This window comes from Pavona decussata, unplaced genomic scaffold (genome assembly GCF_977016875.1).
Source record: "Pavona decussata unplaced genomic scaffold, jaPavDecu1.1 SCAFFOLD_114, whole genome shotgun sequence".
Lineage (NCBI taxonomy): Eukaryota > Metazoa > Cnidaria > Anthozoa > Scleractinia > Agariciidae > Pavona > Pavona decussata.
The window spans coordinates 1,765,800-1,787,500 of NW_028145528.1; the positions used below are offsets into that span (position 1 = coordinate 1,765,800).

Genomic DNA, 21,701 nt, shown 5'->3' on the forward strand with positions numbered 1-21,701 from the left:
TAACTCTTTACACCCGAAGTCTGGATGAAATACTCCATATGTATCTCGACTAAAATTTAATGCGCTTCAGTAACAGTTTATCAGACTTGAAGATTTGGGACGTAAAGAACCACACTCAATACAAGGATGTGGTCAACTTTGCGTGATTTGTTTGACAGGCTTTCGAGTGAACCAGGACTCCATCTATATATAACAGCCAGAAGTCAATGGGAATTTGCCCAGTGATGAAAGAAGACAAAAAGCACTGATAAACTAACCTTCTCCTTCTCCGTTAGGTTTTCCAAGAGAGCTTATCATCACCTCTCCATTAGCCAGGCAATGAGTGGTGTGAAGATACCCAAGTCCAGTCTTCTGGGCAACCTCTTCTGGCGAGATAATCTGCCCCAAAGTAAAGGGGTACACAAATATTTAAAGCTAAATCCCGTATAACATTAGGACACGCTTTAATAAACGCCCAGGGGGTTGCACGTTGTTTTGGAAATGACCATGACTGTTACTTGCCAATTAAATTTGGATGGCAACTAATCTTGAGTTAGACTTAGAGGGGTTTTCAGTGAGTGCCGAAAGTAATTTGCATTTAGTTTGGTCTTGCTTTGCTATACTCTGTGATTGGTTAACAATACTTGCGCCAATTTCTCAACCAATGAGAAGCAAAACCAAAACCACGACTGGAACTCTAATTGGTTCATATTGCGTTGTCTGCGCCTATTGTGATTGGCCAAAGTAATCACTTTGGTTTTGCCTTCACGAAAACCGCTCTAAACGCACCTGTGTATCTTAGTAACAACTTCAAACATCTTTCATTTGCGCTGTCAAGCCGCATATATTTAAAATCTTGGTTTAACGTAAAAGTTGATTTTTTATTTTAAGAAACACTGCACGAAAAATCTTCTTTGGTGTATCTGGCGATTGAAGATACGGCAATTAAACCTTTGCTGTATCAAGAAGAAATTACAATGTTGCGCATTTATCTACCTCGAGAGGAACTGGCTGTAAACTTGCCGTATATAAAAGCTCTAAACACACAGTCGTCTGATACCCGAAGTGATACACCCCAAAGGGTATGACTTTTAAGCCGTTTAGGTCTGAAAATGGGACGTTTTTTTAACAATTTTGGTGTGAAGTCTGTAAACGGCCCACGTCTAAGAATGGGATGGGATTTGGAGGCTGGGACTGAAAACGGGTATTGAAAATCATGGTGTGAAATAGGGCTAGGGTTTGGAGAACTGGGCGACACAGACGTATTTTACCCCTCCGATCCCATCACAAGTGTAATCCGTCGGCCAGACCGAGTACTGTTACCTTGTGAATCCGTGGGGCTCTTGGATCAGTATCTACATCGAAGATGTAAACTCGACCGGAGATCAACGAAGGCATGATGAGACGATTGCGTTTCTTACTCGAGTCGTCATAACAACTGAAAATGGAAAGCAAATAAAGTGGCTCAGTTCGGGAATGTTGGGACTTCACTGAGTGGGACATGGGAGATTTAGCGTTATTAAAAGCTGTCACTTGGAGACAAGGGACCTGATCTTCGGAGAGAATCTCGAGGATGGGGCAGCTCGATGACCTCACACCCAGATACGTAAGATTCAAAGCATAGCTTTAAAACGGCGAACTGATAAAATACAGGCAAAATCATGAAGCTCGGTCAAATATCAGGTGGAAGTCGAAAATATAAGGTTGTAAATAAACAAACTAAACTGATTTTTTTTTTCAACTGACCTACTGCAGGCGTTCCAGCCACTGTGGTGTAATTCGTCTCCTTTATAAGGAACTGGCAGACGATGAATAACCTACACAGTTCACAGTCACAGAGAAAATTGTTATATTAATGTTTTATGTAATCCTATTTACATTTAATCGCGTATCATACTTTTTTCATTCCACGAACCAGGCCTTGATTCGTGTAATAAGGTAACTAATAACTTTTTGTCTGTGGTTGATATCCTAAAGTGCGCATGGCCATTCAAAAAAGTTTCTTCAGCAAAACTATCTTATTGGTTCTGTTTGTACTATGTCTAAAATTCATTCACTTTATCTCTAGAACAGACCCAAAAGAAAACCACTCGTAAATACATTCAAAGCATTTAATCACAAGTCTCTGCGGGAATCTGTTACGCGCGGACGCAGATACGAAACACACGCCCATCGCGACGTATATGTTAATCAAAACAAATGTCATTTGAAACGCAAAAAAAACAAAAAAACAAACAAACAAACAAACTCGACGGTGGGATATGAAGTGTCTCTAATCAATTCAAAAAATGTTGAAATTCTCTTTAATACGTCTTGGAAGGCATTTTTCCTGAAACAAATACGACGAAGACGACGCTAAGGACAACAGAAACGGCAACGAGAACGCCACTAAACAACTAATGTTTGTTCGTTTGGTTAAAAATGCAGTAAAATACTTTTGTTCTCATTTTCTTTCTTTTTTGCTTTCGTTTATCCACTTTTAGTTTACTCATTCTCGCTTTATGGTCTTTCCGTTTTATGCCCTTGAAATCGGTTACCCTGTAAATTTCTTTCTATCTTAGAGTGAAACCGGCTAGGGAGTGGCGAGCCTGATTCGAATCCCAGACGACTCTCTTATTATGCAAATATGCGCACATAGGAGAAGGTTTTCATTTCGTCTGCCTCTCGCTTCGCGCTCTTTCAAACACAAAGGACAGCGCAAGTGGCGAGCCTCTCCCAAACTTGCTCCAGCGTACTCTGCTCGCTCTGATGACATTACATCATCATGTGTTATTCCAGAAAATATCCATACCCCCCCCCCCCCCATCCCCTTCAACCTCTCTGGAAAATTAACACCTCCCTCCTCCTGGGAATTTCCAATGATCTTCCCTGGAGTGGGTATGGATAATTTCTGCTCGGGCACCTACTGGGGTGTGCCACCTTTACATGACAAAATACTAAAGTTTGGAAACTCGTGTTGGCAAATACAAAATGGGTGTGTGCCAACGTGGCAGCAACAGTTGGAAACATGTTGGCGAACTGCCGCCGACAAATGGCACCAGGCTGTTATATTGCCAACAAAGAGCAGTCTCTTTCTTCTCCTAAGTTCTGTAGTGCGTGTTGTATCTTGTGCGGAGGGAAGCCGTGAGCCACGAGAAAAGTAGGCACAGAGGGAAGGAAGAAGTACTTTTTTTCTCTCTCCCCAATCCTTCCTCGTTCACTTTTCCAATTTGCATAATTTTACTGTCACTTTGCGCATGTGATCTGAGAAAAAAAGTATGACTGCTCACAGCCTATATTCTAGTCTTACCTTCGAGTAACTTGAGGATCGAGGGTCCACATCAACAGTAGCAAGATAGTCTGGTTTATCCACTCCAGTATTGGTACGGATACAGGGCAGGTAGACTATCTGCTCTCGGGGGCCTTTCATGGCGTCCAGGGGTGTGGCATAGCCAGGCCCACAACTACAATGACCTAACATAAAATACACATTAAAGTTTTAAGTGGAAGAATGAACCTAATTCCTAGGGCTTTTTCCCTTGTAAATTAGGAGGTGTGCCCCCTCCCAATTTACAAGAGAAAATTTAGACCCACAACACAACTGTCAACAATGACGTAAAGCAATTGGCTCCTTTTACACTACGAAAAGAGGGCCTGCTCCATGTTACAAACTAATAACCCAGTAAACCATACCAAGAGTTCTTGTCCCTGCCCTATAGGGCAGAGTGCTTTAAGGTATGCTAAAAGGCAAAGTTTTTGTTGTGAATTTTTTTTCCAAACTCAACTGCTCTCATTTTAGGTAAACCCATCTCTTTTGAAGGTCACTGATATTACCATTTTACAAAATAAATAAAAAGTGGATGAAAGGTAGTCGACGGATATTTTGACTGTCAACCAAAATCAGTCCACTCCAGTCCAAAACGTACAGACATGATTACTCAATTGTACGCGACACCTAAAAGTGGATGTGAATTCTCATGAAATCATACCCAAAACAGCACCTATTAAACACTTTAGAAAAAGGGTAGAGACTAAGAAGTGAATGGGCAGAATGCCTCAAAATCAACTGAAGTTGCTCACCCCTGGGAAACTTGTCCCTAGGGGGAAAAAGGGGAGAAAATAAAGGGGCTAGGTCACATGGTGAGCCTGTGCATAAGGTGCAAGGAAATCTGTCAAAATTCTATTGTTTTTCACTGTAATTGATACGAAACAGAGCACTCAAGCAGTTGGAACAACCACTTGCAAAAGCTACATCGGGTGAGATGGTGCTTGTGATGATTACAAAAGAAAGCGATTGCTTTTTAGTAGGTGGTATGTTTTAAACAAGATCACCCAATTTTAATGCTAAACAGAAAATAATCATGACCATTTTAGGTTTTTTAGTGATGGTATTAAAGTTAAAGTGAAGAATCTGCTACTCTTGGTTGACAGAGATCCCAGGGGGGGGGGGGGTGGGGGCCTCCCATATAAAAGTGACGGGGGTGATCATCAGAAATTTTAAAAAGACCCCCTAAAAGGTACCAGAATTCTGTTTTGTGGGCGTGGTCCAAACAATACACTAACATTTATTGACAGTTGACTGACAATTTACTTTCTCTCACATATTTCAGCTCAATACCCTAAAAGGTACAACCATACCTCTGACAGAAATCATTTTACATTTTTAGATTTTTACATCCAAAGGGATACCAAACCACACATTTCAACCCCTAAAAGGTATGACGATCACCCCCATCACTTTTACATGAAAGTCCCTCAATTCAGCTCAAACTATATATATTTTGAATACTTTTCTTTCTCTACTATTCATTTGGAGTTGAAAAGATGAATACCTTCATACACTCTTTGTTCCCTTGAAAACCATACCTGATTTAAGACCATAATGGTCAAAATCTATACCCGTTTTCAGACCAAGATGTCGCAAAAACCAAAGCTCATATAGGGGAGTACCCCTCCTGCCCCGGGGGGATTGTCCCACGAATTGACTTTTTCAGGATTAATAGGCCTTATCACGGTTTTCGACGCCATTTTGACGAGTAGGCAAACAGGCTTGAAATAACAGTGTTTGTATGGAAATCCGATGTCAAATAATTTTCATAAAACATCGCTTCTGAAAAATTCATGAATTGGAAACTTTCGGCACTAGGAAAAGGATTTTAAGGAAATAATTGGAGGGATGTAGCTGTGACAGAAAGCGTCCAGTCGTGTCTTGAAATTTCCATACATTTCCCTGTATTTTTCCCTGCGAACCATTTTTAGTAGCAGTTCACGGCTGGTTCGCCATACAGACAAATGTATGGAAACTTCAAAACACGACTGGACGCTTTCTGTCACAGCTACATCCCTCCAATTTTGTTCTTAAAATCCTTTTCCTAGTGCCAAAAGTTCCTTATTCATGAATTTTTGGGCACCAACATGGCCGCCGGAAACCAGCGAAAACATCTGGAGTTTACCTTGGCTATTTCAAAGCCTTTCTTCTCTCTGCTGAACTTTCACACATTGACATTAACGCTTCTATTACATGTTAGCTGATCAGACCTAAAAAAAGACACGAGGCGAATCGATGTTTTCATGTACGTGACATGTTTAGAGGAGCAATCCTTCTGTCACGCACTGCGCAAAAATCTAAAATTCAAACTGCTCTATTTTCAAAACAAAGAATGCTATCGTGCTGTAAACAAGCAAGCCGATGGAAATTTAGATTTTCTTATATGTGATGAAGAAAAAAACCCAAAATTGTTTTTAGTTATGAATTTCAGTTTTTTATGACGTCACGTGAAAACTAACAATTTGTACTGCGCATCTGGGTGACATGACCTCGTCACGCAATACATAAAACTTGACACCTTTATATACATGTAATTGGAAAACTATAGCGACCGGAAACAAATCTTAGAAACTATACCAAAAACCGACAAAATGTTCTTCTAAGACTGAGAGATTTGTAATGAACAGATTTGGTACAAAGAGACGATAAGCACTCAGTCTAGGTCATATTGCGGCACTCCCTCTTACCAAATTCCATGGCCACGGATACAAGTTGAGACACATCTCAGGTATTAAATGCTAATAAATTTTCTTTTAATTTACCTTCGAACAATCCCGCCATTAATGCAGGGTCAACTGCTGTTTTCTAAAGAAACAGTCTACTAACTACAAGACAATATTGTGCAACGGTGCAATACTTTGTTGTTCTTCGTAATACGATGTGATTTTATATGTCGCTTATATGTTTATTTGTTTACTTAGTTTGCCAGCTACTGTAGCTAGACAAATATATTTTTCTGTTTCCTTTCCCGCCTCGACCGCTTCTTAATATTCTTTATAATATCCTGTATGGTCTTTCGACAGCTTGGAAAGCTTATAATTGAGCTTTTGTAGTCGGTATATTGTCTGGACAAAAGGTATTTGAAAATGACCCGCAAGTTCAGCTCGGTTTTACTTAATTTAACAACCCTCGATGAACGTCAGAAATAACAGCAAAGATAAGAGAAACTCACCTCCACTCGCCATTTTATCTCCGCAAAGCAATCCAGCTAATTTGCGGTCGCGATCGCGGGAGGTTGTGAAATAATAGGTTGAGGTTGATTGGCCCGTGACTCTCTCGGGTTATTTATATCCAACAATGCGCCGACTGTACTGCTGACTCACCGTCATTGTTTCAGCATCACCGGAATATATGAAATTTAATCGGCCTTATCACGGTTTTCAACGCCAGTTTGACGAGTAGGCAAACAAATCTTGAAATATGAACAGTGTTTGTATGGAAATCCGATGTCAAATAATTTTCATCAAACATCGCTTCTGAAAAATTCACAGAGGCATTGATCCAAATAGGCATTGATCCAAATTAATCGCGAATTAAATTCATCCCTCAAAAAGTTTTCGAATACAATTTGGCGTGGCAAAATGACAAAAGTTTCGTGGATTTATTTTCAAATAGGTAGGCCTGCGCGAACGTGTTTAGCGGCTTGCGTGTCGGCAAAAATTTTGCGTGTTTAAAGACTACCTCATTGGTGTTTAGACTCGATCTGTTACCGCCTCGCTACTTATCTGCTGATAATGATAATGAGGTTAGGCTACACAAACACCTACATGCACAATCTTTGCCAAAAGATGGTAGATTTCAGAAAGGAAAAAATCGTCCAAACAAACCGTAACAAGTCTAACAACCATTGCACAAACAGGATTATTGTGCTCCGTGACTTCGCCCAGACGACATAAAAAAAAATACGAATTCGTCTAGCGTCTAATCAAACGGCGACCTAGCGTTAAAAGCTTCCCTTTCATCTCAGCTTATTATTATTATTATTATTATTATTATTATTATTATTATTATTATTATTATTATTATTATTATTATTAGCCTCTCCCCAGGCCTGCTGCGTCTGGTTAACCAATCGAGGGACTGAAGCGGGCGCAAGTTCTTGGCTGAATGCAATGCCTCTCGCAGACAAACGTCTAGCCCTCAACAAGAAAGAGTTCAGAGACTCGCTACGCTTGCGTTATGACTTGCCCTTAGTCGATTTACCAAGTCATTGCATATGTGGGGATAAATTCACCGTTAGTCACGCCCTCTCTTGTAAAATGGGGGGTTTGTGGCGCAGAGACAGGACGGTGTACGGAACTTGTTAACGACATTCATCGACAAGATCTGCAATAATGTCGAAATCGAACCACGCCTTCAACCCCTGGACAACGAGCGATTTAATTTGAGGAGCGCTGTTACAAGTTCTGAGGCAAGGTTGGGCATCAAAGCGGGAGGTTTCTGGGCAAGAGGAGTTACGGCATTTTTTGTTGTTAGAGTTACGCACGTCAACTCCAAGCGTTACCAGAGCAAGCCAACATCGGAAGTGTTCAAAGAGCAAGAAAAAGAGAAGAAGCGCAAGTACCAGCAGCGGGTGTTAGATTGTAGAAATGGGTTCGTTTACGCCTTTAGTGTTTGGAACCAATGGCGGAATGGGAAACGAGTGTCAGCGGTTCTTAAAGCATCTCGCAGACAATATAGCTCATAAAGACACCGAGCCTTATCATGTTGTAATCACTTGGCTCAGGACACAGATCTCGTTTGAACCCTTAAGATCGGTACATGCATGCGTCAGAGGTTCGCGAACGTCGTTTCGTAGCAAGATAGAGCAATCATTAGACTGTGAAATAAATGTCGCCAGTGCGGATATCTGAAATACATGTCTATATGCTTTTATACTTAAGGCTTTTTATGGACACTGGTTTAGCCGTCATTAGTATGATTCGATTGTATGATCTTAATATCTCTGCATAACGGAATTCTTTATTTTATGGAATTTTGAACTCTTATTATTAATTATATCTATTTCCTCTTCTTTTATGTAAGGTTAAGTTACTTCTATTTTTTAGAATTTGTGAATGAATAGTGTTTTGATGAATTGATTGGATTTTTTGTAAGCAGGATGATTGTAAACAGGATTTCAATTGAGGTTTTGTAATAAAAATTTTATTAATATTAAATTATTATTATTATTATTATTATTATTATTATTATTATTATTATTATTATTATTATTATTATTATTATTATTATTATCGAATTGTTTTGCGGATCACCGCAGTGCACTCGTTCCCAGACTCCCGTTTCCCGTTCCCGGTTCCCGGTTCCCGGTTCCCGGTTCTCAGTTTCTCGTTTTAGTAACATCCAGGCCACGGTTGTTCAAAGAGCGGATAATTTTATCCACTGGATAGGTTGCTATGCGGAAAATAAATGTGTGAAAGAATTTCCGTGAAGCCCTATAATTTGTCTTTGGTGACCGTGTTTAATAGAACATTTTGTTTTGGAATAAAGAGTTTTAATCAGGTCATAAAATTTTCCTCCAATTTTGTATTTGAGTAGTTTGTAGAGTAAAACATGGTGCCATATTGAATCAAAAGCCTTTTTAAAATTTACAAAACATGTGTATAGCTTGCCTTTGGTGGTATGAGTGACGTATTTATCAATTAGAGTTCGTAGGGTGAAGATATGATCAGTTGTCCGATGATTTGACAGAAAGCCAATTTGAGCTGGATGTAAAATATTTTGGTCGTGTACATAATTTTTCAGACGGTTATTGAGCACAGCGGAGAAGAGTTTTCCCAGGCAACTGCTTATGCAAATTCCCCTGTAATTTGATGGGTCTTGTTTGTCTCCTGATTTGAATATGGGAGTGATAATACCCTCGCACCAGCTACTGGGGAAAAAACCACTGGCGAGGATGAGGTTAAAGAGTTTGCAAATTGCAGTGGTTAGGTGAGGCGCGCCCGTTTTAAGCATTTCATTTCGTATTCTGTTAGGGCCAGGAGCTTTCCCAGATTTTAGTAATTTAATTGTGGTTTCAATTTCATGTAAAGAGAAAGGGTCGTCTTTCTGTTGATGTAAGGCAGATTTGTTCTTTGTGACAGATTTTTGAAATGGAGACATGGAGGAGGGATTTGGTTCTGAGTGTAAATTCTTAAAATGGTCATAAAGTTTGTCAATGGGCACTTCCAGCACATTGTGGTTATAAGTTTGCTCATTTTCATTGATTGATTTCAAGTAACTCCAAAATTCTTGACTTCCTTTGTGCCTTACTAGTTTTCTTAAATTTAATGAGTTTTTTTAAAATTCTTACGGGCTTTATGATATTCTTGTCTTAGATTTTCGTCAAAAGGGGTTTTATGTTGCTTGTTAGATAGCTTTGTAAAAGTCTTTCTCAGAAGGAAACATTCTTTTGTCAAACCATTTTTTAGAGTAATGTTTTTTGCAACCCTTCTTTGGGCAGATTAGTTTGAGGGATCGTAAAGATATTTCATTTAGTAAATCAGTAAACTGTTTAGTTGCAAGATTGATTCCCTCACAGGTAGAATCGAAATACGTTTTTTCAAAGAATAGTAGACGCGACTAAAATTCATCCAAGTTAAGAGCGTCGAGAAAATTTTGTCTTGAATTGTTATCCCACATGAATTGTTTTGGTAAATTGAAGGTCTCTATTTGTGGTTCTGTATCGGTATTGGCTGGGACAGACAAAGGATTATTAATCCAACAGATTAGTTGAGAGTGGTCAGAAAAAAATTGTTGGTTGTTTTACAATGAAGTTTTTTCAACCAGGTTTAACATGTGGCTGACAATAAAATAATCAACGGTGCTTATTCCTAATGGAGAGTGGTAAGTAATTTTGCCAAAAGAATCACCTTTTGATCTGCCATTTAAAATTCGTAAATCACTGGTTTTGCAAATATCTAGTAAGCTATTACCATGTTCATTTATATGGTGGTTAAAGTTTTTTCGTCTTTTTAAATTCTGGCGAGGCAAAAGGTTATCGCCAGGTACATAGGGGCAGTTGTCACTATCTCTATAATCAAAAGCGCATGCTGTTCTCGCGTTAAAATCACCTGCTAAGATAATATAACCATCTTCGCTTAGTTTGGCGATATGATTTTCAAGATCATGGAAGGTATCTGGGTCAAAATAGGGTGAATTCCGTGGAGGTATATAGATTGCACATATGAAGATGTGTTTGTCGGTATTAAAGAAATTTTTGTCTAGTTTACACCAGATATAATCTGCGTGCGAAGAAATGTGTGAGATGCCTTGTGCTAAGGCTAAGAGAGACAATTGTTATTCTTGAAATACTTGTGCTGTAATGTAAAGAAAAATTCATAGTTTTATACCGTCAATAAACTAGGGAAATTTCTACGGGAACTCTGAAATCTCATTGGTGACATCAAAACTGACATGTAAATTTAAAAACTCCATTCAAATTAAAAAAAAAAAAAAAAAGCCCTTCCCATGAAGCTCAGACCCCATTTACACTACAGAAAAGTTTTGGCACGGCTCGGATAAAAATGGCACGGGTATCAAAAGAAAAAGGTTCGGCTCGGGTAAATTTTGTGGTGTAAATGATTTTGACGTACCAATTTTTATCCCTGCCGAGCCAAAATTTCACCCGTGCTCAGCCCTTGTGTAAAAGGTAGTCCGAGCACGGGTGAAATTGGTACGCCTTCCCAAAATCTCGGCCCGGCTCGGACGAAATGTGTAGTGTAAACGATTGACCGTGCCAAAACCAATTTTTTTCCTGACCAGCCTTCATCACTTTAGTCAGCACCATCTGTTGGAGCATGTGTAGTAATTCCATTCAACACGGCGGACTCGGCGGGCCCTGCAACAAGGAAGTCGCCAAGAAAATCTCGCGATCACTCTTGGAAAGAAAATGAAGTAAAGGAATCCAGTCGCTGTCCGTGAATACTGTTTGTAGCATCTCAAAACATTAAGCTTCGGGTGTCATGGCGGCCGGACGTGTCCACTAGCGCTCCACCAAAATCTCGATTAACATCGCCGACCTCACTTAAAGGGGAAGAAAGTTGAATAGTATACTCGCTTAAAATGATCTTAACTTGAGAAAGTTTAAGAGAAGTTTGGAACAAAAAATTCCAGCCGAACATCCGCAGTAAAATTCGCAAGGAGTTCGACTCTCTCAACGCAAGCGTTCGCAACTTAAACCGAAGATTGGATGAGCTCGAAAAAGCGCAGAACTTTATTTCAACGAAATATGATTCTGTGATGGAAGCAATACAAGCTTTGGAGAAGCAAAACCAAAGTGTAGAAAACCAGATTCATACGATGGAGGAAAACGTAAGTGCTCTGAACAGCAGTGGCTATGATGTCGAAGTGAAACTAGATGAACTTGAACAATATGGACGAAGAAATTGCATTGAAATAACAAGCATACCTATTGTAGTTTTACTGGGGCATATCAGATGATCTTCCTGCAAGTGATACATACCTGTACTTCTTGAAACTTGAGTCCCTTTAATGCGACAAAGATGTTGTCGGGACTGACATTTTAATTGATACGGAAGAGCTCTTCGCTGCTGGAACTTAGATGGCATCTAGAAAGCCGTGTCGAGAAAAACACTGGCAAGTAACATCTTTGCGTGCTTTCACTCAAGACAGCAAGGCTTTCAACGAAAACTTTTGACGGGTGGCCAGCACAATAACCTTAAATTTGGCTTTAATATAAATGGGTATTTGTCCTTGGATATCATCAGATCCTTAAAGCTTATAGTTTGAATCTAGCTTCGTTTTTGGAAGATTGCTTAGTTTTCAGAGGGGATGTTGTGTGCGGACAATTATTTGTGCCAATTTTGCGCCTCGTCAGTTGACTAAAAGAATTTCAATATTATGAAAGGTGTTTGTCATCGTGGTTTAAAATGATAGATGAGTTAGTCGTTTGTCTCACGATTGAGTCACAAGGATGTGGATCGCGACGTTTCGACCGCTATACTGCTGGTCTTCATCGCCTGATGAAGACCAGCAGTATAGCGGTCGAAACGTCGCGATCCACATCCTTGTGACTCAATCGTGAGACAAACGACTAACTCATCTAAAAGAATTTCATTATAGTGATTGGCTGAGAGCAGGTGATCGTTTCCGTGCCTTCCGTCGAGAAGCGCCTCAAGGGAGATTAAAAAAGCAAATAACCTAAAAACAAAAACACAGCCTAAACTAAAGGAGCATCAGATTGGCCAAATATAGGGGTAACTAATACCGTCTGAATGAACGTGGACACAACTAGAGGCTGTAGAGACCGGAGTCGACAACGTCGTTATTTTCGCCAGACAAATAAAGTTGAAAACGAACTTCATTTTTTATTCTCCTGTAAACTTATCAAAATAACTTAATGACATAGCCGAAAAATATACTCTCCACAAACGTCTTGATTCTGTTCCTCTTTAATGGTATCGACCCAGTTATCTGTAGATTAATGGTTGTTTATATTTACGAATGCATAAACTGTAGACAAAATATGTTGTTCCGAAACTTATGTTATGAGTTTTAATAATTTTAGATAGGCAACTAGTCGGGACGAGAACGGGATCTTGTGGCAAACTTTCGCCCACGACTGAAAATCTCTTCCATCCGAGTAGCCCTATCACATGGATAATGTGGGGCTTTGCATTGATCAATCCATCAATATTTCGATCGATCGATCGATCGATCAATCAATCAATCAATCAATCAATCAATCAATCAATCAATCAATCAATCAATTGCTTTAAATCATTCAGGCTGTCAGTTAGACAATCAATCAATCAATCGATCGATCGACCGATCGATCAATCAGTTACTTTAAATCATTCAGTTTATCAGTTAGACAATCAATCAATCAATCAATAAATCAATCGATCGATCGATCGATCGATCAATCAATCAGATATTTTAAATCATTATATTCAGTCTGTCAGTTAGACAATTTATCAATCAATCAATCAATCAATCAATCAATCAATCAATCAGTAAATGGAAGCTATTAACTCTAATGTATCCATCACTTTAAAAAACGGTTACAACGCTAACATCTACAGAAGCTAAGCGCATAAGTTTCTAAAATATTATTAGGCATTTACTATTTGGAAAGAAGCAAATAAATCAAGTACTTCTCTCTGCTATACCGAAATGTTCCTCTTATCTTATGTTAACTCTTATGGCAGTCCAGAGGCCTAGGGTATCTAGTATTAAAACAATCATCAGTTCTATGCCGTATATAGAATAGGCAACTACAGTACGAAGCGGTCGCACTCTAGGAGTGGCTAAGTGACAGCATAATACTAGCCTGTGAACAGGCTCCCAAACTGAGGGGCATAAGGGAAGAGAAAAATAGACGAGCCGAGAGAGAACCGCGCACGGTCTCCTTCCGACCAAGCTCCATTTTTCTCTCCTGCCCCACTTGGGAGCCTGTTACAGGCTACATAATACAGGTTATACAGAATACATATCAAACACAATAATAAAGCCATTTTCCATAACATATGATGGCTTAGGGTACAATTTATACAAACATGGTTCATGGTTCATTTATTTCACATTATTTACACAACATTAATATAGAAAGAAGATAAAAATAAATACGGTACAAATTATAAAGTGTGTGTGGTGGTCAAAGTAGCAAAGGCTCTCTAGTTGACCACCACCTACTTTTAAGTAAACAAAGAAATGACACTGAGCTTTACTGAGATATTAGAAAATGTAGGAAATGTTTGTAGAGCCTAGGATTAATGTACAAGAGAGAATTACATTTGTGTAAATTAAGGTATGTTAGAGATATACTGAACCGAGCAAGAAATCTAAACAGGGCAAGCTTAATAAAAGAAGAACAAAAAAAAAAAAAAAAAAAAACCAGATAAAAAACAAGATACAAACAAACAACCAACAACAAACAAAAAGAAAGGAAAAGGACAACACATCATCAGCAGCAGCAACAGCAGCGACAACAAGGATCAAAATATAAGCAGACAATTATTATTATTATTATTATTATTATTATTAACTCTATTATTATTATTATTATTATTAGATTATTATTAGAGCTAGTCGCAGCGAAGAAAGGAGAGAACTATGCCACCACTGTCTCTTGGATACGTTCTAAAGTATCCTTTGCAATCCTTAGGTCCGCTTTACTCTGTCTAAGAGGGTCAAGAACAGTCAGAAGAGTAATTGGAAGCAACGTTCGAGACGCAGACTTCGAATTAGACAGATGCCTCGCCAAAATCTAGGTCCTATGATTTTTATACATACTTTTTCTTGTTTCTTTTTTTTATGATATAGTTTGATGGGTTTTTTTTAGGTAAAAATCAATGAATAATAATAATATTGTTGTAATTCGATGAGATTTTTTTTCCCCTTTTCTTAAAAAAAAAATGTGCTTAAAAATAGTATTTTTTTATCGAAAAGAATTGTAAATAAGTTTTAATAGCTACTTTTAACCTGTAAATAACATTTTACTTGGAATATTTTAATAAAGTTTTTATTGCTATAATTTTTTAGATAGTAACATACTATTATATTTGATCATTTAACAGAACTCATATTATTTGATTGACAAGACATCAGGTGGGCCTTATAAAGTTTCTTAAATGTTTTTGGTTTTTTTCAATGCCATGGGGACAGTTTCTCATATGACAGAAGCGGAGTCCTTAAAAGTAAATTTGCCTATGTTAGTTCTAACTTGTGGTCGGTGGAAATTAAACTTGGCGGAATTTCTGGTGTTATAGGAGTGGACAGTTGTTGTAGCTATAAAAAAATTATAGAAGATTGCTAGAACAGTTGATGAGTTGTTATATAATTTAAATGCCAGTGAGCAGATTTTGAATCTAACAACATTTTAAAATTTTAAAATTTCAAGGATTTGGTAATATGGGGAAGAGGGTTCTTGTTTGTTTGCAACAAAAAAAAAAAAAAAAAAAAAAAATTACTACGGATGCATTAATTTTGTTTAGTAATGATCTTATTTAAATTAGTCTGATAAGTGTTGCCCCAACACATTGCACCGTAATTAAGATAACAACGCTCGCAAAATCACTTTCCTGGATTATTGTTAAAACTGCAGCGATAAAATGGTATGGCAAAGGAGAACATGGTATTGAAACGCCGGACTAACAAAACATTGACGCCTTGATCCTATGGTCAGTATTACAGGTCTTAAGAAATGCAATTGCCTGCCACGCTCTTTGTTACCATATTTGGGTGGCTTCCTCTTACAAAGAGGCCATTTAAAACAAACAAAGACAACAGAAACAGCTCTCTTGGACTTAATAAACGGTAATAGAGGTCAAAATTACAATTATTGAGGGAAGTAATTTTCGAAACTTTGTATTAAGGTCACACCAATTTGCCTCGATAAACTTCAAGAACAGGCATAGGAAAGTGAATCCCTGCATGCTACATGACTGGGTATTAGTATATTTCAAATTAAAGTTACCGACGTGGTTAGCGCGACTCGAGGGAGGACCATGTGCTTTTAATTGCCTTTTAAAATTCGAAGCGAAAGAACATCAAGAAGAAACTTCGTGTTTAACTGAATGGCTTTCAATTATGACTTGTTTAGTTTTAGTCCGAATGAAACATTTGGTGAGAGGCAATGAAGCTTCAAATCACTGAGGACAAATGATAAGTTAGATAAAGGAATGTCACACTTTGAAAGCCGGATAAAAAGGGAATGAATTCAATCACCTCCACAACTGCCACAATTCACACCTGTACTGCATGAAGCACACGCTCCACACCCTGCACACCCTCCACACCCTCCACAACCACCGCATCCACCACAACCACCGCAAGCTCCACCTCCAACACTGTACTTCATGTAACAGTTAGTCGGTACCGTGGTGGCATAGTAACCAGCCGCCACAACAAACCTTAAGGCGTCATTGATAATTCTACGTGGTTTGTTAAACTGCCCTCTTTTCCCGGCCGATGGTACCATGCAGTCGTCTGCCGTGTTGTGAGGTTGACAAAGAAGGTGCAGAATGGCAACAGCAAACCCAAGTGCAATTGCTTCTGGTACGTCTTTCACCTCTAGTGGAAATGAAATCTCTCCCGTTCTAAGGTTAACGTCCAGCTTCGTATTTTTCCCCAGAAGAGCAATGGAAAACTGGTCTCCAGATTTCTCAACTCTTTTCTATTCTTGCCTTCCAGAGAGGGAGAAGAACTTGATGGACAGACTTCCAGGCTGGCCCTCTATTCCTGGCGTTCCCCTCGTACCTGGTTTACCAGGTTCACCTTTTCTGCCTAGTCTACCCCAGACACCTTTGACGAATCCGTCCCATTTTCCGATGCAGATTCCCCAGTCTTTGCTTCCTCTGATAAGAAGTGCTCTTTCTCCGTCCTGTTCATTTAAAGTGCAACATTTTTCTGGCTCGCAGACTTGTTCAGGCTTTGGAAGAATGTGACTGCCAATAAGATGTGCCGTGCCCACAACATTTCCAACCTTGTTAATAACCTCAACAGACGAGAACTGCAATACTGCTGAGTGCATAACCCGACAGGCAAACGCGTCCTCTCTCCAGTCGAGCAACCGAAGCACTGACATTTCGCAAAGCGCAGTTGAAGATCGAGCAAGCGATGCTGGTGGAAGCATTAACGTTGGAGAACTTAAGATCTCACCGGGTTTTTCAACACGCCTGAAAATCGTGTCTGGTTTTACGATAAAGAAGTAGCTCTCTAGGGTAGGTGGGCAAGCCAGGGTAGTAAACCTGATTTTCTGTTGTCTTGTAATCCATAATTCGTGCGTCACTGGTTCGAACTTCTCATTGCTTCCGTAAGGGACTTTGTTGAGGTAGTCCAAAAAATAGTAGTCACGAGTCTCGTCAAAAGACTGTGTGAAGCACGAGCAAGCTCCCTTCCGATAAATGCAAACCTTGTTGAACAAGAAAAAGATTGAAATGAAATTAACTGCATGTCACACTCATAAATGAAATTACCAGAATTAAGGAGAGAATTTGGAAATCAGATTAATTAACTTTGTAGTTAGACATGCACGTGTGCACGCATCAGTTAAATTCATCCCACACCTAGTGCTTCACTTCCCTCGCAATTAATGAAAATTAAATTGCTTTGTTAGAACTCTTTGCTTTGGACTGAGTGTTTCTTCACTTTGCAATTTTCGTGTTTTATTTTTCTAGTGTTGATGATGCTGTTAAATTCATTTTGTACATTGATTAGAAAGCAACATCCCCACATGAAAAATACACGTTTCGATAACTTGGAACTGGAAAATTATGGAGATCGGCACGTTTGTCTAGCCGCCGGTTCCGTTTATGAAGCATTTGATTTTTTCTAGTTCATAGCTTTTAAAGGGACAAAGCTAAACTTTGCCACATATTTACTTTGATTTCCTTATTTCAGTACCGTCAGTGTCCTACCTTGAGTGCCTTGTTCTTGTTTGTGTTAAACGTGAACGTAGGTAGAACTTTTGGCGGATGAAGCACCCTGCCGGCTTTCCCTTTAACTTGCTTCTTTATAACTCTGTTACCGTTGACAACATCTATTTTGACTGTATACAATTTAGGCTTTGGAAGACCTTCAACCTCTACGCGAATCAATTCCACGGTGTACTGAAGTACCGCCATCGAAGAGTAATCAACCATCTCGTGATGTGCATTGAACGGAGGTTCCCCACGAAACATGGCTCCGTTTACCTCAAATTTCTCTCCAGAATGTGCCCACGCTTCCCGCGTGCTCTTATCCGAGATTGTAAGTTTTGAACCCGGTTGGCGATCGTTCACAGAGTCGTCGTGCTTTAAAACCTTTCCCAGCACTCTGATAGTGTCATTCCTGTAACTCAGCGGGTGGACCTGATGCGCGTGCCAGATGAGGTCAAAGTCGTAACAGGGTACTAGAAACGCCTCCTGGTGTTTTTGTTTAAGCAGTAGATGTTGCAGGTACCTTTCAACTGCTTTCTGTAGAAACTTCTTATCTCCGTAATGAGGCAAGGAAACTTGATAATAAAATACTCTTTGTCGCGTGCAAGCCTTGGCAATGTCATAATGGATTCTTGAATTGAAGAATGCCGCTTCGGTGACGGGGGTCTTCAAGTCAACTTCAAAAGGTTCCTCGGGATACATCTCGCTCCATAACACCTTTGCCTTTCTGAGCCCTTTCTCGCGTGTCTCTCCTACGAGTATTTTATGGTCCACTATAGTGGAGACAACTCTATTGCAGTCCTTTTCATAGCTGAGGGGTGACAGCATGTGCACATGCCAGACCCAAGCGATGTCGAGGGGCGCTGCAAGATCCACAGTAGAGGTCTGAGCAAGCATTGGTAGCCAGAAGAGCTCATATCTAAAGCCAATTCAAACATAAAACGTGAGATTGTCCATAAAACGTCTTGCTTTCACCCTTTCAAGAGCACCAAATTTCGGCAGTCGAAGTAAATCTGAATTACAATTCCCAAATTTTGCTAAACGTACTTCTGAAAGCACAAGACACAAAAAACGGGAACGGCACTACTCAAAAGGAAGAACCTTGCACTTCTCGTTGTAATATTCATCAGGTCTCAAATAAAAATTGTGCTACTTTGGTTCTTCAAGTTTGCCACCCAGACTCTGATTAATTCATTCTTTTGTTCTTTTACTGATTTCTTCGTTTGCTCGTCCATTGGGTCAGACGGTCCTTTTGCCAGCCTGTCAGTCAATAAGTTAGCCAGGTTGTCAGTTGGTCCACGACCAGTCAATATGTCAGTCATTCAACCAGCCAGCTAGTTAGTCATTCAGATATGCAGCCAGTCAGCCAGCCCACCAGTCAGTGATGCCGTGTGTCAAGTCAGTTAGTCAGTTCCTAAGTAAGGTAGCCAGCGGGTCGGTCATTCAGTCAGTCAGCCAGCCAGCTCGCACGCCAGTCACCAAACAAGCCAACTTATACAAGCTAGCCAACCAGGGCTGAGTTGCTCGAAGCATGGTTAGCGCTAACCATTGGTTAATTGGTATTAAAACCTATAGGTTGTCATGGCATTTTACCCGGGTTAGCGCTAACCATGCTTCGAGCAACTGGGCCCAGACAGACAGACAGAAATTGTGATTAAGCAAAAAAGTCATCCTCTCCTAAGCCTCTAGTTCTAGCTGCTATTGTTACCAGCTAAAGATACAAAATGGCAAACGCAAACAAAAGTAGAAACATGTCCTAATTAAAACAATTCCTTCCATACCTCCTAATTGCGTTTTGAACATGTGGACCGGCATACAGACTCGGTTGTTCATCGACAAGTTGTAGAAACTGGCGGTGAGCGAGAGCTGACTGCACTAGATCAATATCAATATTAGTGCTTTCCATTCTGTTGTTTTGCTGTGGTTCACATTTCTACAGTAGTAAGTGAAACAAAAAAAAAAAAACGGTTAGAACAACAAAACCCCGATTTGTGCTTTCAAGAGGTAATTTCATACCAATTATTACATTACATTTCTTATTTCATCAAAATTTTAGTCTATGAAGAGTGAAATGCAAATTGGTCATATGAATGACTGCCGCTTAAACGCTAACCAAGTGTGTGTCCGCTAATTTTAGAAAGTCGATGATGGCGTGAGCTTGTAAATAACTATTTTACGATCTCTTAATATTTTCATTTCATCAAAATTTTAGTCTACGATGGTGGAATGTGAATTGGTCACATTTTATTATTTGTAAATAGGTGAAGATTTGTAAATAGGTTTTTTTTAAGGAGATTTTAATAAAGTTTGTTGTTATTTTTTTTATTAAATTATTATATTTTAAATTCTCCTCATGACATAATCATGAATAATAATAATAATAATAATAATAATAATAATAATCCCAGTGGATCTGTTAATAAACCATTATTATTATTATTATTATTTAAATTAATAATAATAATAATAATAATAATAATCTCTTTAATAACATATTCAAAGCAATTTATAAGTTAAAAGTTCTAATCTTCAAGTACCCAACCAACAAAAAATTGACTAAGACAAGTTTGACACATTAAAAAATAATTAACAATAAAAAAATTATGCCAGAAAATCAGCCAGCAAAAATTCAAAGAAAAAATCCCTAGACACAAGTGTTTGACTGAAAATGTTTAACTTGTGACAGCATCTCGTTTCTGAAAAAAAAAAGTGTTCTGTTTGAATATAATATATGATAATAATAATAATGATAATGATAATGATAATGATAATGATAATGATAATGATAATGATAATGATAATGATAATGATAATGATAATGATAATGATAATGATAATGATAATGATAATGATAATAATAATAATAATAATAATAATAAAACTAATTCAGTACAATCAGGAACAGAGACATACCTAGTATGTAAAGTTTCATCCGATTTCCAAACTCCCAAGTTGTCTAAAAATCGTATGAAACGCTCTTTCGACTGTTTGACATAAATTTTGGAGAAATTCAAATCAAAAGTTCACCAGATTTTATTATAAACAAATTTCCTTCCTCCTTTCATTCTTCCTTTATGATTATTAGTGAGTTTGAGAAGTATAGCCTTGGCAGCTCACCACAATCAGCTATATCAGCCAATTCTAACATCAAGACAAAGTTCAACTCTAACCGACTTAAAGTAGCACCGTGTTATGCCACGGCGCCCGATACAATAAGGATGCCTATTAGAATTACACAGCTGTTTTCAAGTGTATCTAACAAGCCCCAACTGCTTCGATTCGAGTACAAATAAAAAATGTATGTTTATACATATTTCATGAAAAAAAAAAAAAATTTCTCACTAGGTTAATAATTAGTATTCCTTCTTTGTTTGATATATTTCACTCTAGTCTTGTTCAAAATTTCGTTTATTGCTAGATGAGAAAATCTTAACACTACAACTAAAAACTACAACTACCCACGCGACGAGAAATCGAGTTGAAAGTACGAGCCAATTCTTCAGTTTCTAGTAAAATTTCAGGCAACCGCTCTAATACCTTGATACGGATCGATGGTTGGAATCCCTCTGTAAAATACGTGACCTTCTCTGGCTCAGAGCAGTTGAGGCCACTAAACAGCTCGTGCATGCCATTGATGTAATCAGCTAACCTTTCATTGGACTCTTGTCGTCGCGATACGAGGAGTGGTCGCTTCATCCAAGTTCTGCCTTTGGTTGAATATCGCCTCTTCACTGAAGCTTGTTTCAAATGGTCATAATCTCTTCTCTCGTTTTCAGGAAGTTCAAAAAGAAAGTTCTCGGCTGGTCCGCCCAAATTGTTGGCAACCTGAGATATTGCGGCTGGGTCGGTGGTACGGATATTTTTCGTTGCCAACTGTAATTCTAGTTTTTCAAACCATCTGTTTATGTCTTCGCTCTCGTAGCCTCGAAATTTGTCTACGCGCACGTCTCCGGATGCCAAACGATCATGCATGCCAACCAAAGTCGAGAGTAATCGTTGGTGGGCTTCAAGAAAATCTCGATCCATAGCTTCTAAATTATCGGCTTCGCTGCTAC

At 38.8% G+C, this 21,701-nt stretch overlaps 2 protein-coding genes across 3 annotated transcripts in view; both read right to left on the reverse strand.

Moving 5' to 3' along the window:
• Window positions 1-21,701, reverse strand: part of LOC146470119 (methanethiol oxidase-like) — a 31,259-nt gene that overhangs the window by 5,316 nt on the left and 4,242 nt on the right. Inside the window, exons 1-5 of one of the 2 annotated variants that reach the window (XM_085122209.1) lie at window positions 6,459-6,527; window positions 3,269-3,432; window positions 1,726-1,796; window positions 1,303-1,417; window positions 258-378 (exon numbers count right to left, since the gene is read on the reverse strand). In XM_085122209.1, the coding sequence (XP_084978335.1) occupies window positions 258-378; window positions 1,303-1,417; window positions 1,726-1,796; window positions 3,269-3,432; window positions 6,459-6,471 (484 nt within the window). In that variant the 5' untranslated portion in view covers window positions 6,472-6,527. Of the gene's footprint in view, window positions 1-257; window positions 379-1,302; window positions 1,418-1,725; window positions 1,797-3,268; window positions 3,433-6,458; window positions 6,528-21,701 lie in introns of those variants that run through there. The other variant, XM_085122210.1, reaches the window with a different exon arrangement.
• The window catches only part of LOC146470120 (uncharacterized), a 7,099-nt gene continuing 573 nt past the window's right edge, over window positions 15,176-21,701 (reverse strand). The window contains exons 1-4 of the mRNA XM_085122204.1: window positions 21,184-21,701; window positions 19,428-19,579; window positions 17,647-18,565; window positions 15,176-17,141 (exon numbers count right to left, since the gene is read on the reverse strand). The exon at window positions 21,184-21,701 is cut by the window's right edge and continues 573 nt beyond it. Coding sequence (XP_084978330.1) covers window positions 16,404-17,141; window positions 17,647-18,565; window positions 19,428-19,579; window positions 21,184-21,672 — 2,298 coding nt within the window. The 5' untranslated portion in view covers window positions 21,673-21,701 and the 3' untranslated portion in view covers window positions 15,176-16,403. The remainder of the gene's footprint in view (window positions 17,142-17,646; window positions 18,566-19,427; window positions 19,580-21,183) is intronic.